At 38.7% G+C, this 13,829-nt stretch overlaps 1 protein-coding gene across 3 annotated transcripts in view; it reads left to right on the top strand.

Moving 5' to 3' along the window:
- Positions 1–13,829, top strand: part of ADAMTSL1 (ADAMTS like 1) — a 414,253-nt gene that overhangs the window by 283,447 nt on the left and 116,977 nt on the right. For all 3 annotated transcript variants that reach the window (XM_048292487.1, XM_048292486.1, XM_048292488.1), the window contains 3 exons: positions 1,347–1,473; positions 7,627–7,701; positions 10,604–10,761. In XM_048292487.1, coding sequence (XP_048148444.1) covers positions 1,347–1,473; positions 7,627–7,701; positions 10,604–10,761 — 360 coding nt within the window. The remainder of the gene's footprint in view (positions 1–1,346; positions 1,474–7,626; positions 7,702–10,603; positions 10,762–13,829) is intronic.

Below are 13,829 nucleotides of genomic sequence, written 5' to 3'. Positions count from 1 at the left end.
AGTAAAACAATGGTGTTAAAAATGGGAATCGAATTGCTAGAAGTAACTACTGGTTATTGAAGCCTGCATTTTCATAGGCAAATGAAGAGAAAGTGTCAAATCCAGGAGTATATCTCACCCTAGCAGAGATGTGTAATTCTGCACACTGAGATTTGCATGAATGAGAAATACTAGTCTGAATGTTTAAGTGGGCAAGTTACACGTACTGCTTTTATGAGTCTTGATGATAAGTGCCCTACTTGCTCTCATCATTTTCTAGGACCTAGTTCTCTGATTTAAGTGAAACTCAGAAATGCAGGGAAATTTAAAGCTAAAACAAATACTTTATTTAAAATTCCCTGTGTTTATATATATCCTCTCTGTTTGGCTAAGAGCCTTAGCACAAACTCATTAGAAGTTATAGACAAATATTTGTTCGTCGCTTACTCTGCTTGCCAGAATGCTGGAAGGCCTTTTATTTTCTACTACTTACAAAGGTAATTATAACACTGTAAGGAGTTCCTTAGTTTCTTCGACTTCAATTATTTATATGCAAAATTCGTAACTTGGATGCAGAACTTAAAGTTCAAACAAAAGGCTGACATTGACACTGTGATGAACAAATCTATAGTCCATTAATTAACTTAAAATGTACTTAACTATAAATTTCTATTTGATTCTCCTGGGAATTATAGGGGTTTTGCAAACTGAGAGACCTAGTTTATGTATTCAACTCTTAAAATTTTGAACCAAGCAATTTGCATATAGGAATAAAGCCAGTTTCAGAGCAGGTAATTGCATTCATGCAATGACTCTCAATTCTTCTGTTGCAATCATTCCATCCTTCTTTATCAGAAATTTTACAATGTCTGAACACAGGCATTGACAGTGTGGAATGGGATTATTGTCAAACATAATTAAAACCCCATGGCTTCCCCAGCTGCATAGCAGGTAAAATTTCACTGAGCCATGTTACTGTTGATCCATGCTGCTCTTTACTTTTATCTATCTGTCTGCTTCGTATCTGTCTTCTTATCTGTTTCAGGCATTTTTCTTTGTGAAACTCTAAGAGGTGAAATTTCTGATAGGACTCTGACCAAGAAATGTTCACAATGTGCTAAAATAACAACCTCTTCTTTTCTTCCTCTGGACTGCAAAAGCCATTGAGTACTAACCTGTTCACTGTCTCTCGCCTGGCTTCAGTGCACACTCCCAGCCAGATTTGCTCAGCCTCTTTCATTGCTAAGGTACTTTATGGCCCTCTAGAGATGCTAAGAGAGAAATCTAGAGTAATTAGTTGCAGAGATGGATTGAGCAGTCAGTTGGTAAGTGCTCACGTTGAACTGCACATCTTTCTTTCTTGCCAGATTGTTGGCTGTGACCACCAGCTGGGAAGTGCTGTCAAGGAAGATAACTGTGGAGTCTGCAATGGAGATGGGTCCACCTGCCGGCTGGTTCGAGGCCAGTATAAGTCCCAGCTCTCAGCAAGTAAATGTAAGCTGTTCCTTCTGGTAAAGTGCCACCTTTCCCTTTAAGTGAAGTACTCATTTCTTGCAAGATAGATTTCACCCCCCTCTTTCTCAGGTACCTCAATAATCATGGTCCATCTAGTTGTCCCCACAGGTTAAAGCCTCTTGGGTTAAAGCAGCCTTGCTCAGACTGTTGGTCAGGTTGTGGGGGTGGACAGAGGCTTGTGGAAAGGTGTCATCAGCATATTCCCCATCTCAGCTAGCTAGTTGCTTGTAAAGAGCAGGAGAGTAAGTAGAGGTGGTGCTTCCAACACCTCTCTGGCTGTATTAGCTGGCTAGGCATAGGACTTAGTCCACACTGCTCTGAATAGAATGGTTTATGCTGCTCTACAGCAGAGGGGAACCCTGAGGGGCTGATGGTGCCAGCCTGGCAAAGTGCTCTCTCCAAGGCCTGTGTTAGCATCATGTGTGCCTGCATGCACAGTATGGTCACTCAATTCTGCGGCGGACTGAGGAACCCAAGTTGTCAGGAAGTGCCTACACAGCCATGAGAGATGCCTACAAAAAAGCACAGCCTTTCCTGCATGCTGAGCCAGCTTCAACCCAGAGTGGTAAAGTAGCATTAGTGTGCCCCAGTGAGAGGGTTAGTTTATCCTGTACCCCAGACAGGTTTTTCAACCTGTTTACAGCACCACAGATGGAGCTATAAAACTTTTGGGATGAGAGACAGGGTGTATCTGGTCAGTTTGAAGGAAGGATTAAAAGATAGGTGTATTTTCATGCCTATGTAGACACACCTAAGGAATCACATGAGCCAGCTTGCATACCTGCCCCCAGCCTTAGAGTTTAATCAGACCAGCTCTACCATTCTGGAGCAACGTTCCCTGTGCTGAATTGCACACAACTTTAAAGATTCAAATAGCAGTGTAATATCTGCTGAAGACAGTGTGTGTATATGTGCAGATTCTATAACAGGGAGAGCTCCTTTTTACAAAAGCTTCTCTCTGCCAAAGAGTAATTGTGTTGGTATGGAGCACAGCACAGAGAGCAGCTGATAGCACAGTGCAGCTGTGGCTCCATGTTTTCTGACTGAGAGGGAGAATAGGAGAAAGAAAAAGGGAAGGGGAAGAGGAAGGAGAAGGGAAGGGCAACTATTTTGTATGAAGGAAAGAAAAGAATAATCCTCATAAGAGTTCCATTGCTGATGCAGAATTGTACGTTAGAGGACAAAGGAAATAATTCACAAAGATTTAGGAATGGAATTTTGTGGATACAAAAATGCTGCTACCGAGGATTTTCTTGCTATTTTCTAAGCCCGTGAGAGACTTTTCTCTCTCACAGAAGAGGTAGCAGGGTATGTAAACAATCAAACACCTGCAGCCTTGAAAAGTCTTGCTTATAGTACAGTAGAAAAATATTTTGACAATGGATGTTTCAGGATTTTAGCCAATCACCCCAAGGGGTGGCTGATCCTTTGTTCAATTAGACTATGAAGAAAAAAGTCTATAAAAGAGGTTGTAAAATATTTAAGTTGATCAATCTTGCTGCACAATTCCTGCCTGCTGGATCTTCCCTCCTCCTCCCTGTGGCTGCAGGACGCAGTGATACACCCTAGGGTATACTTTCTTTTTATTTTTTTTTTTAATAGAATTTCACTTCATTGTTAAGTTTTCTGCAACATGCAGGAGGAGATTTGGAAATCTTCAGGCTATTTGAGACATAATAGTGTTTGTGAACTTTTTTGACAAGTGTCTTTTCCTGTAGAAGCAATTCATTGTTTTTGTGTTGCTTTGTGGTAAAAAGGTGTTCATCTCTTCTCTACTGAGGATAGAGGCACTAATGTATTGTGCACAGTGCTAAAATATTAGTAAAATACAGTACCTACTCCCAATGGTTTCCTATTAAATGCAAAGAACGTTATATAGGTAAGAGAGCAGATAGCACGGAGCACAATCTTAGACTGAGAAAAATGTGAAAAAAATGTTAGAGAATGGATTTTTCAGACACATTTCCCTGTATATAATTGGTATGCAGAGCTGAGAAAATAGTGGATTTTGTGTGCACTCTGTATAAACCATGTGGCATTTTTCCCTTCCCTGATGTAAACATGCATGTTTTTATGCAACACTATGAATTTTGAATCTGTGAAAAGTAAGTCTTTTTTTAAACTGTGTTTTTTTAAAATTGTAAAGACACAGTTATCGATCCCCTTCACATATGTGAATTAGTATGAATTCTTTTTAAGGTTTGCTTCCAAATGATTTATGTAAATGTTGTGAAAATTTGACATTCTAAATGTTGAAAAGCTTTTAAAAACCTATCGTGTTCATTTTCTGCATTTATCTTCCCCAACACTGTTGGCACTTTGTCTCTGTCAGCATCTTGCTTATTTGTCACTATAAACATAAATACACAAGCATATCTGGGATCAGGGCCTGATTCCTTTTATTTATCCAGTCATTTAAATGTCTGGGTTCACTAGTTGATAGCTAAATTTCAAGTCATCTTTATAAAATAATCCTGGTTTTCCAGAATTATGTCTACTTTATCTGTGGTCTGAATAAGGGATGAAAAGCCAATGTGAGCCAGTCTGCCATGCAACATTAGAAAAATCAGAGGGGAAATGTGTATCAGTGACTAGATATCAGCAGACATGTTCTTTGGCCTCGCTTGGGATTTTTATTTCTCTAACAAGGAACTCTATTCAATCTTGAGGACTGTTCTAGGGGAATTCGACAGTTGGCCTTTAATCCAGTGCTGTCCCAATAGTTTCTGAAGGTGCTTATATCTCAAAACCACTCAAAACACAGTCTTGAGCTCATCATACTAAATTAATTTTCTCTTGGTGCTCACATCTAGTTCCCTTCTCCATGCTGTTTATATAATGCAAAGGCATAAGAGAAAGAAATTCATAGAGCTTTTAAACACTTAGCATTTTCTACAGAAATAGCTTCTTCACTATTTATAGGGGTAATATACATGTCCCAGTGGCCTCAGAAACAGAAACATAGTAGGGCAGGAGGTAGTGTGATGTTGAATTCTCACCTACATTTTTATGAAAAAGAAAACACCTGTGTCTATGGTTTTGTAAGACTAATAGTAAAAAAGCTACAAAAACCTTCATTCATTCCTGAAATATTCTTTTTTCTTAGGTGGCTTGGGTTGTTCTTCTGAAGTCTGCAGAAAATCCATCCTTTTCTTTTTATTTAGTATCTTCTTTAGGGAAGAGTGTATGTCATTCCTATGAAGATAAGCTGCATTTAAGCAGGCTTCTTTGGGTTCACCAAGAAGCTAGAGAGTTGGTCCCATAAGTTGCGAGTGCATTTTGCTGATCACCTAGTGCAAAGATGGTGTTTCTCTAAAGAAGGATTGACATCTACTAGTGAAGTAGATTCGTTTTAAGAGATTTGTAGAAATTATAATGCTGTCTAGATATTCACCTAATTACTCTTGCCATGGCTGTGAAAAATAGATATGGTTCCAGATTTCCACGGAATATCACTAGTAACTGGGAGACAGAAAGAACTCCATTTTTCATCATGAGAACTGACAGACCATTTGGAAAAAATCCAAGTTAAAAATCCAGAACTAGAAGCAAATGGTATCTCATGTGAATCTGATGGATGTACATGACATTTAACTTTTGCCTAAATCCTTGCACTTTCTTAACAGCCCTGAGCCACTGTCCTCTCAGTTATCTGGGACTCTCCCTTGCTTCCCTGTGCATGGTCTCTGGAGAAAACCAACCACCTGTTAAAGCATTTTGTATCTTTTCCTCAGAGAGTTCCACACAGCTGCTCAACAATCTGTCTCTCTGCTTATTGTTGGAGAGAGCTGTGACTAAATGTTAGCCTGCTTACTTTTACATTTCTTCGCAGGAAGTGTCTCCTCCTTATCACTGTTAACCTCAGGAAATTATCCTTCAGTCCCCACTGCTTCTGCTTTGTGAAAGCAGGAAGCACTGTGATAAGCAAAAATCCCACTGAGCTTTGCATTTCTCATAAAGCATGCTAGGATTTCAAATGGAGAGCAACTTCAAGATCAGGTGAAATATAGTCCTAGCAATACCCTGGGGCAGAAGATGCATGCTGAGAATAAAAGCTCACATGGTCTTTAAACTGTCCAGTTTTTCTGTGACGTGTCAGTGAGTTGTTAACTCTGCAGCACAGAGCTTGTAACTGAGAGACAGATAAAATAATGCCATCGGACTGTCTTTACGTAAGACTTGTAAAAAGGTCACTAATATTGTTTTTTGAAAATTGAAGTTACTGCTTTTCCAAACTCATTCCAAAAAATGTTATATATATACAGCAAAATGATATGTCATACTCACATATTTTGTTCCCCAAAATGGATAAAATGTGTTTATCCTACTGGGTATCTTGAATCTGGATGCCAGAATGGTGCCAATAAAGCAGTATTAGAATATCAGTATTTAATGAACTTTTTAGAAATTGCATATTTGTCTTTCCAAATAGAAAATTTGAATTCTGTATAGATGTGAAAGATTCCTAGCTTTACTAATCACTGTGATATCAGAGATGTGTATGAGCAAAACATGTATTGAGTTTAACCCCAGTGTTACAAAAGACTTAGGAAATTTCTGGATAATTTGACAAAACATACCAAATCAGAACTTGAAAATGGGACACGCTTCAGAAGCACTTGCAAATCTGAGCAGTCTTTATGTCCACACAACTTTTTTGGCACTCAGAGAGACTGCTTACATTTCCGCCTCACTTCTGGGATATTTAGAGGCCACAAAAGTATGAGTATTTCATCCCATAAAGCTCTGAAATATAAGAGTGTCAATAATTTTTATGACACATTACAGAATTTAAAATTTAAGGGGGTTCTAGTTCACAGTTTTGAGATGTTATAGGTTTGGATGAATGAATGTACTGCTTAAAATTCCTGTTTCTGGAAGTGTTTCCTCTCTCTGTCAACTCTTCACCTTTTGATATAAAATGACAACATTAATAACTATTCTGCTAGTAAGTGAGAATCCTGATTTAGCTGAGTTCCAACAGTGTTCCCAGTTTGGTCTGGTCAGAAACATAAGGCCCCAACTCATATTTGAATGAAAGATAAAATGCTTTCATTGTCTGGGTTAGCCTTACCTGACAAAGCAAAACAGTGCTTTGAGAGCAGAGCTGTAGCTCCTGCTAGAAGGCATTTCATGACATAGATGTGAGCAGTTCTGATGAGTTAGTGAAAGAGACTTTGTTCCTCTCACATCTACCACCTTTTCACTCCCCCAAAAAATCCTGTTAGGCATGCATACTTTTTCTTTCCCACCTTCCAGTTATATGGGAAGGAGGCAGAAAGGGAAAGGTGAATGAAGTGTGCTGGTTAGTCCAGGTCAGCATTCTCTGGGCATGCCACTTCATGACCCAGGTGTAGCATTTTATAGCATCTTTCCATGCCTTTCCAGCTCCCTTCAGAAAATTACTGAGGTTGCTGCCTCTTTAGAAATGCTGACCTAGCTAACTTTCACAGCTGCATGTTACCTACATGTTAGTTCACACCTCGGTTTAGATCCAGTTGGCAGAGCTCCCAAGGGCTTCATAGGTGCAAGATCCTGTTTTGATACCTGTTTACATGAAAATCTAATGGGCTTCTGTTTTTCCAGAGGCTTTCTGGTAGCAGTGTAGAAAGGGAAGCAGAATTATAGCACTTGTGGTCATTAAAATAAAAGGTGTGAAAGGGGTGACATACCTGAGGGCAGCAGGAGACCGTCACATAGCATGGGCAGGATCATGGAGAAGCTATGGGGTTTAAGTGGGAAAAAGTCAAGTGAAAAATGAGAAAGCTATTCTGGTTAAACAGCAGAATAGGATTATGCTTCTCTACTTTGCCACAAACACCAATTCAAAATACTTGAGAGTTTTAAGTGGAATTGTGATGAAATAGTTATTAGTTATTCAAGAAAACCATAAATAGTTGTGAAGGAGTTGGGGATAAATAAAATCAACAGGTTTGGATTCTTCTAAGCAGAAGGTTTTTACCCCATTTAACAAGTTATTTTTTCAGATTTTTAATCATAATCCTTAGAGTTTTTTTAATTGGTCCTAAGGGGTTTTTTTGACTGCCTTGTAAACATGCATTTGACTGCTTATTAGAAAACAGGTGGGAGTTCCTTTGCCTATTTACTCCATGCATTTTTGCCTTCCCACAGTGGATGATACAGTGGTTGCTATTCCCTATGGAAGCAGACAAGTTCGCCTCGTGCTGAAAGGACCTGATCATTTATGTAAGTAGAAGTTGTTGTACACTTGTTTAAGAGAGCCTTGGTAACCTGCAGTGCTCTGTTTATACTGTGGTGTCTGGTTTCTCTCTGTCAGATCACTGATATCAACACACAGATGAGTCCTACTCTCCGAAGTTTTCCTCAGAGCCAGTTACTTCAGTGGCACACACTCTTTTCAAAGCAGACCTTGGCCAACAGTGCAGAATTCTTTGCCCCTCCATAATTTTTCAGTCATTTCTGTTTGCTTATCCTTTGGCTGGCTCACTTGGTGTCAAGTGCTTTTGTTTAAAATTAATAAAATATATACCACTGAGTGAATCAATATTGAGGACAGTAAAGTATAAGCTTCCCTACAGCTCAGCTCAGCTCAAGCTGCTCATGACTTTAACACATTTCTGTTACGATAATCTTTCTCTCTCCCTTAGATACACAAATGCACTCGCACCGTATGTGTGTGCATGCACACACAAAAAATCACACTCTAAAGATCTGAAACTGCATACACAAGTGAAACCATGTTCCTTAGAAGTGATATTGCTCCAGCTCTTACTGTTAGGACCACTGAGTTCTGCTCGCCCATCACTTGGTGGCTATAACACTTTCCTGCTTCATTGGTGTATCCCAGCAGATGTATATCCCTCTTCTCTGGGAGGAATCTCAGGATTTGAGAATACTCTGCTACAGCTGAAGGCAAATCTGTTTATTTCATGAACAGAAGCTCCTGGCATCCCTCACTCTCATCTTCCAGTGCAGTAGCTGCTCACAAGCTGCTTCCTTTCTCATCAGCAGCAAATGAATATTAGAGTGTTAGTAAATACAATTTATGGTCAGAAAAAAACCCCAAGCTGTACTGCAGGACCTCTCAGTAGCACAAATTATTGTAAGGTAAGTCAGGCTACTCTTCTCCTTTTCCAAAGGAAGTCTTTAGGAATTTTTCTGCAGCACAGACAAGTTATGTCTTCTGTTTGTCAGTGTAGGTACAAACGTATGTCAGCAAAGATGGGAAACACCAAATCATTTCACTGTCCTCATATTTTCTTTCACCCAAAGATTTTATACAGGGTATCAAAATAAGGGGTGGCTTACCAGTCCTGTACTGTAGCTCCCTAGTTGTGTTGAGAAAGCAGTGGGTTCTTCAAATTTAAAACCGTGGATAAAGACCAGCAAAAATATAGGTTATAAACCAAAAAAAATATATTATGTTTTCATTAAAAGTTCAAATGCTGCCTGTACCTCAGTTTTAAAGAATGCCCTTTGGGTATTCCTGAACTGCTCCAGTATGGCTGATACTACTTTCCCAGTGCGTGACATCCACTCTTTCTCTCCTGTCTTTTTTTCCAATATAGATGTTCTCTTCCAAGGTAGAAAAATTTTGTACTTTTGTTATTGTTTCAGTGAAATTGAGCAATAAGAAAGCTCAGAGAGAAATGAGATTTTAGCTGGAGAGGTGGATCTAAAGCTGCCTTCACTCAGGCTGTATCATATTTCATGACAAAAAGATTTGAATCAGCAAGGTCTGCCAGAGTCACTGGTTGAGATTTAGATTAACTGCACTGTGTAAACATGAATAAGTCCAAATATATCTCTTTCTTGTTTCAGATGTCTCCATGAATCTTTCTGTTCACCCATCAAAGGATTTTATATATGTATGAACTACAGTCAGTTTCAGGGGGAGGGAGTATTTTGCCCTGTGAACTTTGGTTGTGGGAGAAGTCAACAGGAGGCTGATTATATATACACAAGTCTTAAAACCATCTTTATTCCTGATGCATGCAGCCTTGTCCAAAAACAAATAGATGGCCAAGTGCATCACAAAGGAAGAGACTGGTCTCACTGAAAACCAAGGAATTCATTAATACAGTGCAAATTCTTAGTGTTCTGCCTCCACAACTTCCTTCATTAATTAATTCCCTTAATCCATCATGAAAATCAGTCTAGTTACTGCAATTATCTTCTTTGTTCCCTAATTAGCAACTTAATATATGCAAATAAAAACATGTTTTCTTTTTGTTGTCTTTGAAAACATATCTCCATCATAGATGAATAGGATGCCTTAGCTGCCTCGCTGTATTGGAGGTTTTGTGCATATATTCATAAATAAATGTGAAAGGTTTGCAGCTTTGCAATCTTTCATGATGAAATTCCCTGTCACTTCTAAATAACTACCAGAATAACTGGTGAATGTGCTGTAAAGCATAATCTGGAGTTGGTAGGGAGGCTTGCTGGATGATGAAACAGACCTACTTTCTGACTGTTGGTTTCTATTTAAGAAATTACTGTTATTTTTAATATGATAATCAGAAGTAGCTACTACAAAACAGTATCTGAATTAATGCCCACTTTTGGGGAACTGTGAATACAGAGAGAGCCAGATGGAGAGCTCAGGATGGTTCAGCACCCACCTTCCCCTTCTACTCCGCTGGGATGGGTCAGACTGCTTCTGGAGAGGAAATGGGATTGCTGTCATACTGATCTTTCTTTCCTGGATATCCTGCTTTCAGTTAATTGTCTACCACAACAACATGTGGTTGGTGACCCACCTTTGAACTGAAAGAGGGTATGGCAACTTAACAGTGCTCATGGGCCAAGGTCTGAGTCACGCTCCACATAGGAGCGTGACTTACTGACAGTGAGTTAAACAACAGCAAGTATGCCTAACCAGGAATGGATTAGTATGTCTGGAAGAGAGTAAAAACATGACCTATGGGTGAGGAGGGGAATGTGAGCTAAATCTAAAGGTTGAACAAAGACAAAAAGCAGATGGAAGAGAAAAAAGAGAAGTGTGCAAATGTGCGTAACTATGGGGAAAAAAGTTGCAGTATTACTAATTCATGTTGGGGTTTTTTCTGCTCTCACTTCAAATTGCAGTGCTTTAGTTTCCTGAAATTTTTTTTCTATTTGTCAGATTTGGAAACCAAGACTCTCCAAGGTGTGAAGAGTGAAAACAGCCTAAGCACCACTGGCTCCTTCATCGTAGAAAATTCTAGCATTGACTTCCAGAAGTTTCCTGACAAGGAGATCTTAAGAATGTCTGGGCCTCTCACTGCAGACTTTACTATCAAGGTGAGGGTCATTGGTCATTGACATCTTAGAGCAACATAAAGATCTACTAGGAGGGTGAAAGAGATTTTTCTAGATCTTAATTTTCCAGTAGATGTTTATCACAAAGCCTAATCCAGTCTATCTCTTGAACTCTACATGTAATTCTTTATGGTTATATATTTGGTGAAAACCTCACTGGAAACTCCTCAGGAGAGAGAGACTGCATTTATGTCAAGAAAGGCATAGCCAATATGTGCCCTAAAAAGAAACTATGAACTTTTCATTTCAAGAAAGGACAGATTACTTTCTAAATGCACTATTGAGGTACATATAAATCAATGACTTGCAGTTTTCTTTGTGATAAGCAAAAAGAAAGTCTGTGTCTTTGGCCCGTAGTTTGTTGGGTGTATATTAGTGTAGTTGCACAGAAGACTGTAAGAGAGTGAAGAGTGAAATCCTCAAGCTCTAAAATAAATTTGATAACTTTGCTTGAGAAGTCATGGCGTCATTTTGAAGTTCTGTTCTTTGTTGCACTGGCAATAAGAGTAAAATTGTTTCCTCCCATTAGAGTGTTTCCATTCTTCCAGGTAATATAAAACACATTGCTGGAAGCAATGCACACATTCTGTGGGGAAACAAACATATGAAAATGAACATTTGGGAGTTGCAATAAAATAAATCCCTTTCCAGTAGGTCCAAGGAACCTGAAGGATTTCAGCTGTAAAACTGCAAAACCTGTATCATGTCCAGGACTACGTAAATTTTTCACTATGGGCCCCAGAGGTAGATGACATTTGCTTTAACCTTGAGCTGATGGCAGCTAGAGGTTTGAACAGTGAACTGGAAAATGTCCTAAGTGATTGTCCTGGGTTAAACTGAGCTGAGCTGGAATGGGTTAGCTTGGGAAGTAGCACAGTCTTGTAGACTGTCCCCTATCCATCGTGGTATGTTAGCAGCTGAGAAAGCAAACTGAAATTTCAGAACTGGTTCACAAGGAGAAGCCTGAACTAAGGAATATGTTCTTTCCTCTTTGAATGTCAGAACAAAAATTCCTTGCTGAAATAGATGCTGTTCAATTCAAAATATCTGAAACACATTTACCTCTTCTGTAGAGATGGTGAACATCACTGCAATGTAAACAATATTTCTCACTTTGTTTTATTTCTGCTCTGTGTGAATTTCTGGCAGCCTAGTTACAGTGTATTTGTGGCAAACAGCTGGTCATGTAGACCAGTTGCCCAACGGGAGGGTTGTACTTTCTTCCTTATATTTCCAGTGTTGTCTTTTATGACAGGGAAAATACTTTTATCCCTTGCATTCCATCTACCTCTATCAAAGCAAGGTAAGAAGTGCTGGTTAAATCAAAGGAGTACCCTGTTTAAATGTTGACAGTCTTACCAATATGACCAACCTACAAGTTGGCTAGGCATGGGCAGAACAGACACTGCTGAATTGAGGTGGAACTATTTTGAGTTCTGCTGTGTGTTTGCACCTTTGAAAATCAGAGTAACATGATTCAGGTGTTAAATCTGTTGTCTTCTGTGAACATATAAAAATGCACCAAAAAACCCCAACCAACTGTTCATGGTTGTAGGATCTTTTCTAAGGTTAGCATTAAATTTTGCATTGGATTATACACTAAAAAATTCTCTGCTCTTGAATCACAGTTAATTTTTTAATCATCAGCTATAGAAGATACTTCAGCTATTACTTAATGAGACAGATAATATTCTGTACTATTAAATTATTTTTCTAACAAGTTTTTTTTTCTTCTGGATATTTATTTTGTTAGATTTTGCCAGATATGAGCATGTACAGATGCATGTACAGATGCATGTAATCCAAGATGCTGCCCCTCAGTTATGTCAGATTTGGAAACTGCTTTTCATACTTACTTTATACATGATTCTTTTGCCTTCAGATTTTGAAGTTAAAGTACCTTTCTTTAAAAAAAATCAGATGAAATATTTCTTTGTGGTGTTACTAAGCTTTCCTTACAAATTGGGATCTCTTTGGGTGTCTTGCCTCCTGGACCAAGGCAGATTTTTATGCAAACAGATCTAAATGAATCTGTAGATGTAGCAGAACTCTACTTTTAGAATTGTTGTCTCCAGAATTATTCCTGTAATCCTTTTCACTTGACCCTGAATGCTCTTATTCTACAGGTCAAGTTAGACACCTGGATATAATTCAGAAGTAGTAACTCAGTGTGAGAGTTGATATTTAAGTTTCTTTATTGGTAACACAGAGTGCTTTAAAATTGCAAGAAACCTCATGCTGTTCCTGGAGGAGCTGAGTTGCATAATTACTGGATTTCTTTGCTTTGTAATAGTCAGTGGTACATACCTCACATGCTAAACTCTTGGCAATGTTTTCACAAGATGTGTAAATAGGAAAAATAATTCAGTAAAACAGCTGTATTAAAAAAAAATAAAGGTGTTATCACAATACTGGAGAAGAAACAAAGTTTTTCATTATCTTTTTTTTTATATTGATCATTTGAAAATTGTAAGTCTCCATTGCAAACTTTAATTTTTGAAAGGCAAAAGACGAGGAAAACATGCCAGTAAATGTAAATCCTAGTAGAACTACTTTTCCTAAATTCTGAGGATTTCTCTGTTTTGGCGTTTTCAGTACAAAATCCTGGTTTGCATGACTAGAAATGCCTCTTTTCTATAAGAAAAATGTGTCATGCTAGATATAATCCTGAAGAAACGAAGGTCCATTTTCATGTGGAAATCTGTGTGTTTCTGTGTTCTAGAGATCAGAGTAGTAATATCACACAGGGGGACGTGCCCTTTATGGCTGAGCTGTCCCAGATCTGCTCTGTTGCCGGTGTTGTGTTCGTTCACTGGTCTATGCTGAAACATCTCCTCTGTTGATAGTGTGCGTTTCACCCTAAACAGAGAATCTTGGAGTACTTAGTTCATGTCATGCATCTGCTCTCTTTTGAGCAGGATGAAGCAGTACTGTCAGATGAGGTCCACTGATGACCATATAATGAGAACAGTCATCACCAGATGACTGTAAATATGAAATCCATAGTTACAGACTTATGGAAACACCATTAGGGACTGCCAGTGAAGAGT

The sequence above is a fragment of the Corvus hawaiiensis genome, chromosome Z (assembly GCF_020740725.1).
Source record: "Corvus hawaiiensis isolate bCorHaw1 chromosome Z, bCorHaw1.pri.cur, whole genome shotgun sequence".
NCBI classification, from domain to species: domain Eukaryota; kingdom Metazoa; phylum Chordata; class Aves; order Passeriformes; family Corvidae; genus Corvus; species Corvus hawaiiensis.
Note: the sequence above shows the minus strand (reverse complement) of the source record. Positions and strands in the feature narration are given on the sequence as shown.